This window comes from Teleopsis dalmanni, chromosome 1 (assembly GCF_002237135.1).
Source record: "Teleopsis dalmanni isolate 2A chromosome 1, ASM223713v2, whole genome shotgun sequence".
NCBI classification, from domain to species: Eukaryota; Metazoa; Arthropoda; class Insecta; order Diptera; family Diopsidae; genus Teleopsis; species Teleopsis dalmanni.
The window spans coordinates 104,585,854-104,592,944 of NC_051846.1; the positions used below are offsets into that span (position 1 = coordinate 104,585,854).

The 7,091-nt window shown below is 37.5% G+C and overlaps 2 protein-coding genes across 2 annotated transcripts; both read right to left on the reverse strand.

Moving 5' to 3' along the window:
• Window positions 1–1,408: 1,408 nt before the first annotated feature.
• LOC119664270 lies at window positions 1,409–2,113 on the reverse strand. The gene has a single exon (XM_038073801.1). The coding sequence runs from the start codon at window positions 2,111–2,113 to the stop codon at window positions 1,409–1,411; it is 705 nt and encodes a 234-aa protein (XP_037929729.1).
• Window positions 2,114–4,925: 2,812 nt separating this feature from the next.
• LOC119664280 lies at window positions 4,926–6,125 on the reverse strand. Its single transcript, XM_038073805.1, has one exon. It carries the CDS (start codon window positions 6,123–6,125, stop codon window positions 4,926–4,928), a length of 1,200 nt encoding a protein of 399 aa, XP_037929733.1.
• Between the last annotated feature and the right edge of the window lie 966 nt (window positions 6,126–7,091).

Genomic DNA, 7,091 nt, shown 5'->3' on the forward strand with positions numbered 1-7,091 from the left:
ACTTATTTCTTTTTACATAATATAATACATATGGAATACTTCAAATATATTTTTTGATTAATAAATATTTGAAAAGCATAAAACATTGAATTTTATACTAACGTGTACTTTATTTAACTTACAATGATACCTACTTCACCATAAAAGTAACTAAATACCATATATATGTATTTGTGAACAAAACACATATAAAAATGTTTGTACTATCGAAGAGAGAAAAATGTGCTATGGGTCCCATAGCACATTTTGTGGTTGACCACACGGCACTTGTTAATGAAATAACATTTAAGAAAATGAGTTGACAGCACTTAAACTGTAACTCCTGATTGAAAAGCTGAGTTTCCAGCACTTGAACTGAAACTCTAAAATTTTGAATTAAGGAGATCGAATATTGATTTCAATCTGATTTTTATTAAATTAAATTTTGCCTTAAATACTAAATTATTACAAATTATTACAATAACAATATCTAAATTTTATTCTTTTCCTTTACCGTTTTCTTGCCCAAAGAGCAAGCTCAGCATATATTATGCAACCAAATTCTTTGTTGTGTCTAGCAACCAAGAATTAATGCCAATGCACTGGCCTTGATATATGTTACATATTCAAAGTTCAGTGCCACTGCACTTAACAAAAAGTATAATGCAAATATTCAAGTTCAGTGCCACTTCATTTTACCAAATTAAATAATGCAAAGGAAAGCCAAAGTTTGGATATTGCTAACATCAGTATATATGTTCAAATTTTACAATAATTGTTTTACATATAGATAAATATATTTTTACTAATTAAATGTGTAAATCTTGATATTGTACAATAATAATAATAATACAATTTTACAATAATAATAATTAAATGTGTGAGCATGCTGCCCGCCTTGAATTGACAACATCAATTCTAATTGTTTGGAAGCTGCAAGTCAACATGCTGTATCCTCGGTCATCTGTTGATGTCGTGGCATCGGTATTGGAGGTGTTTGATGGGTGATTTTTTGCCTTCGCCATATATATAATAATGCACTAGCGACACATAGAAACATTGTTAATGCAACGCAGCTGGTTATTAGACTATGTGTCCCTGGACTAATAGCATCAGTTGGAAAACTGGAACTCTGGATGTGGCCTAATTTTCGTTGAATAAGTTCAAGGTCATGGATTGAGGGTGACAATGGTTTGACGCTGATGTTATTGCTCGCATATTGTTTTGTCCATCCTACAGATAGGTTAAATCTGGTGATCGATGCCTGCATTGAAGTAACCATTTTTTGATGACCTTGAATCGTAATGTGTTCATTTTTGATGATGCATTCAGGTTCTAATTTAATCAAACCACTGCCCACTAAAGTTAATTGAAGTGCTTTCTTATTACATACTGCATTCATTTTGATGTTATTTATGGTTGCGTAAATTCATTGATTCGGATGATTTAGTTGATACCATACAGTTGTGTCCTTGAGCTGATACATATCGCATCTTGGTTCAGCTTGATTGTTAAATAAGTCAATTTCACAATTATTGACGTTTGACGATTCATGAAATGTTGCTTGTATGTTTGGACATAATAACTCTTCGTCACTTATCGATATGCATGCGTCCACTTGATGCTGTGTCATTGGTCGAAATTCATCATGATGCGGACTGATGGCTAGAAATTCTGTTGAAAGTTTTACTGTTAAAAGTATGTTATTTAGAGCTGCCACAATTGGAACAAGATATAATAGTTGAAATTCTCTTGGATCCGTGAGAGGTAAGTCGATGCAAAAAATGACATGGCCCTTTACCAGGATTCCGTTGATTTTCATGAGCCTATATACTCCGAATAAGTTATTGTGGTGGATAGGTAACTGTAGGTGTGATGGAAGATGTGCCCTAATCATCATTATTTGCTCACTAAGCTGTTGTGGAGTCAGCAGAAGAGGATTTATTTTATCGTGATGACTGTCGATTAGTACGTCCATAATTGATGAGTGAACTCTTTGCAGGTTGGATACCATCATGAGCATTTGCATTGACAACATAAGCATGTTTTGTGTTACGTTTATGTCGTTTATTGACTCATCTGTATACAACCAGTTATTGATGCGCTTTTCAATTTCTTCAAATTTGTCATGCATGTTTAATTGGTTCTTCTTAAAGATATTGATGGTTGAATCAACAATTGACGTTTGGTTTTTAACGAGTTGTTCTAGGTGATTGTCGTTCCTTTTAAGAGCATTTATTGTGCTTGACATTTGTGCCGCGTAGTTTGAGTCGAGGACACCAAACAATGAATTGGCAAAATTTCCGACAATGTCTATAGCTACTCTTGCTATTCTTTTTTTAACAGAGATAAGATTAAGTTCCATTTACAGTTCCTCCGTTATACGGTCAAAATAGTTGAGTAATACCTTGCAAGCAGTGTTATCCAATGCCTTGTTGCATAAATTGTTCAACCTTTTTGTTCCATCAGCTAAAATACTCATTTGTTGTCAGTATGGGGAAAGGTCAAAATATACAATCATTTTCCAATCAGCAGACATGATTTTGACTGGTTTAAGCTGCTCAAAATAAATGCCAGGTTTGTTGTTGAAGGTTGTTATATTGACGGGACTACATAGTGCAAGTGGCAAAATGAGTAGAGTAATAATGCTGAGCAGCAACCCGGGGTTCAGACATGATCGTTTTGTTGGAGTTATCCCATTGACTAATGATTCAGGTTTTCTGATGCGATTTAATGGAATGTTGACGATAAGCGACACGGGAGATGACCTTGGAGTTTCTTGAGTCTGTTCTGATTCGATTTTTCTTTCAGTCATTTTTCCAAAGGTTGGATCTTCTAATTTATCGTCTTCAGGAAATAATGGAGCTAATCTATGCACCGGTCTTTTAAATACTCCCTTTTTTGTTTGAATGTCACAAACTCGCACTAAACCATCTTCGCCTTTGTAAACCTTGATGATGCGTCTCAAAGGCCATTGCAGAACAGGGACATTGTCTTCTTTAAGGATTACCATCGTATTGGTCTGTATGTTGGTGATTGGACCCTTCCAATTGTGGCGCTGTTGCAATTCGCTTAGATACTCCTTAGTCCAGCGCTGCCAAAAACTATGTTTTAGCTCTGATACCAGTTGCCAGCGTTTAAGTAATTTTTCTTTAGAGTCACGTGCATGCACATCAACGCTTGAAGTGATTTCTTCACCTATTAAAAAATGACCTGGAGTTATTGCGTTCAAATCGTTTGTATCTGATGAGCTAGGAAAAAGGGGTCGCGAGTTCAACACTGCTTCAACTTCAATAACGACAGTTTCAAGCTTTTCATATGTAAGTGATGTAAGTTGAAACATTTTTGATCAGCAAATATTTGGCAGATTTTACTGCTGCCTTCCATAACCCGCCGAAATGTGGTGACCTTGGTGGAATGAAGTGAAATTCTATGCCTTTCGTACTGCACATTTCGGCTATTGATTCCCTTGCTCGTTCAGCGTAGATGACGTCAGTAAGTTGCTGCAAATTGTTTTTCGCTCCAACGAAGTTGGTTGCATTGTCGCAGTATAACGTTTTACAGCGTCCTCGTCTTGATTTGAAGCGTTTTAATGCTCCAATGAATTCATCTGTGGTCAGATCAGTCACAAGTTCTAAGTGTACGGCCTTGGTTGCAAAACAGCCAAAGACAGCGATATACGCGTTTTGTGGACGCTTACCTCTTGTTTTGTAGTGAACCCATATTGGGCCACAATAATCAACTCCAGTGCTGAGAAACGGTCAAGCTGGTTGCACACGGTGTCCAGGCAAATTTCCCATGATTTGATTGTACACAATTGGCCTTGCTCTTCTGCATCTTAAGCATTATTGTATCACACCTCTCATCAAGCTTTTTCCTTTGAGGAGCCAAAAACGCTGCCTCACTTGTGCCAGCAACGTTTGGGCGCCACATTGATAATTGTCTTTATGTATTTTTTCTACCAGCAACTTTACTAGTGGATCGTTGCTTGGTAAAATGGTGATGAATGGCATCAAATTGCAGTGTTGAAGAGCTTAGCCGTCCGCCAACACGTATTACCCCTTCTTCATCTACGAACGGAGTTAGAGAACTGAGGTTATGAGTTTTTGGCACAAATTCGTCATTAACTAGCATTTTAAGTGCTAGTTCGTCATTAAGTGCTACGTCGAGCTCCATCGGTGAAAGCTGCATGGTCTCCGGTCTTGATTCTTTTGGTTTCCGTGCATTTTTTGTGAAACGAAGTACATATCCAACAACTTTTTGGACATGTGTAAATAAATTTCTTGAATGAATCGAGTAGACCCATGCATGCTCATTAGTAGGTGGTTGTGTTGATAAAGCGAGCACCACCGTATTATCTTCAACAATTAATTCCCTTTTGAAGGGAGCTGGCCACAGCGGCTTTGGCTGATATAAAAATAGTGGACCATATAACCACATGTAGCATGATGAAAATTCCCGCGCTTTAAGCCCTCTTGACAGAATATATGCCGGATTTTGTTTTGACGGGACGTGACGCCATTGTTCTGGAATTGTCAACAGAAGGATTTTTACAAATCGGTGGGCGACGTAAACGGGTAATTTACCTGGATGATTGTTTATCCAGAAAAGCACAATTTGTGAATCTGTCCAAAAGTTGCTTTGTCTTGATAGCCTAGATCAGGTTTAACTCTTGCCATGAGTTCTGCTGCTAGCAACGCTGCACACAATGCTAGTCGTGGAATTGTTTAAGATTTTATGGGTGCTACACGAGATCTGGAGCATAGTAGATTAAGTTTTATCGTTTTATCCTTTTGTACTGTTCTAATGTATACTGCTGCACCATAAGCCTTTTCTGAGACATCACAAAAGGCATGCAGCTCAACATGGCTGTAGCCTTGACTGCTGAATACGTGCCTTACAACTGTTGCATTGTCCAACAAGACCAGATCTTTTCTATACGATGTTTATTGTTTACGTATTTCTGACGGAAGATCATCATCCCAATCGAGTTTTAGCTGCCATGCTCCTTGCAACAAGATTTTACCGGTGACCAAGATTGGACCAATAAGACCAAAGGGGTCATATATGTATGCCAAATCGGAGCTCATAGATCGTTTTGTTGTGTGACTATGCTCTCGAATGTTAACCTTGATACGAAATGAATCTGACTTTGGTAACCATGAAAGACCCAGCGTCTTTGTGAATTGGGTTTTCTTGGAATCAAAATTGAGATTTACTTCTTGATCTTCTGGAGCGATTCCATGTAAAAGTTTTGGGTTATTTCCACACCATTTTTTTAGTTTCATTCCAGCCTTGTCTAGAATTGTTATTAATTGTTGTTGAATTAGTAACGCTTCGGTGATGGTATCAGCTCCTATGAGACCGTCGTCAACATAAAAATCCCTTTTTAAAGATGTGGCGCCATATAAATAATTTCCTTGATATTCATCCGCCAATTTTGTTAGACAGCGTGTTGCTAAATATGGCGCTGCTCTTGTGCCATAAGTAACTGTATTCAACTGATAATAATTAAGTGGTTCTGTGGGATTTTCTCGCCACATTATGAGTTGCAGATTTCGATCATCTTTGTTAACCCATATTTGACGGTACATTTTTTCCAAATCAGTTTTTAAAACATATTTGTGCATTCTAAATCTGAGCAAAATCGAAAACAGTTCGTCTTGAACTTTTGGACCATTAAACATTATGTCATTTAGTGATGACCCTGATAATTTGTGTACTGATGCGTCAAACACAACTCGCAATTTTGATGTTGAGCTGTCTGGACGTAGCACACAGTGGTGAGGGATGAAATATTGGGGAGATATTAATTCGCTACCGCTGAATTTTGTCATGTGTCCCAATGCTTCATATTCCCTCATAAATGAAACATATTGATTCTTTAGATCAGGATTTTGAATGAAACGGCGCTCGATTGTCTTGAACCTCTCGTAAGTGATTCCTTTTGTATCTGGTAACACTGATGGATGATTCTTTAGTGGGAGTTTCACAACAAATCTGCCATCACTTCCTCGAAAAGTATGTTGCGAAAAATGTGACTCACAACGCAATTCATCTTCTGTGAGTTCCGAAGTTGAATCTGGAATTTCCTCTGATTCCCAGAATTTAAATATGGATTCTTCTAGTTCCTTAGTAGTGCACATGCCACTAGTCGCTGTGCTTGAATTTGAAGTTTCAACATTGCCAGCTACAACCCATCCGAAAATAGAATTCTGAAGTGTTGGAAGACTACCTGCTAGTTTTATTTGACCTTCAATAAGTAACTTGAAAAAGATCTCTGCTCTTTTTCAAGTTAAAATCTGGATCAGCGAGAGTTAATTCCTTTGGAATATCCCAGGATTCGATATTCAAATACTGCATTGGCTGATCTAATGCATTGGTATGATATGTGAATCCATCTCTGCTACAAATTCGTTCAACGTTGATTGTACTCGGATTATTGTTTGATGACGTATTTTTGATTCATTTGCTCCTACGCCTTCCGTACTCATAAGCGTTGGCCTAGGCTTGCAGCCCAATTTTCTTGACAGGCGGTTTGTTATGAGATTGATTTGAGAGCCAGAGTCCAATACTGCTCTGCATTCAATTTGTCTTCCATTTGATGCCAGCAATCTTATTCTGACCGTTCCTAATAAGACATAATTAGATTCCTTATTGGTATTGTTTGTTAGAAGGGTTATTTTATTTGATGATTGGTTTGAAACTGGATTTAGGAGTGTTGTAACCAGAAGTCGTTTATTTTCATAACGACTTGTAAATATAGTCCAGGCTATATTGTAATTTTCTCCTACTACTGGAAGATGTCTAATTAGCCCCTTTGGCTCGTTATCCAATGATGCAGTCAGATAATGCATTTTTTTGCTGTCACTGATGTCCGTGTTGTGGACCAATTCCATATACAAGTCCTTGAATTCCACCCACCGCATATAGTTTCCATCAAATTTTGGTAGTGATATTCTTGGTAGAGGCAATTCGCAATCTGTCTGTCTTGAGTTGCGAATTGTCTGATTATAATGCAAATATTGTTGTAGTTCGATCATGGCAGCTCCTGCCTTTTCCTCGAGTTCATAAAACATTTCCAGTGTGTATTCCTCAATGATGCTTTCGTC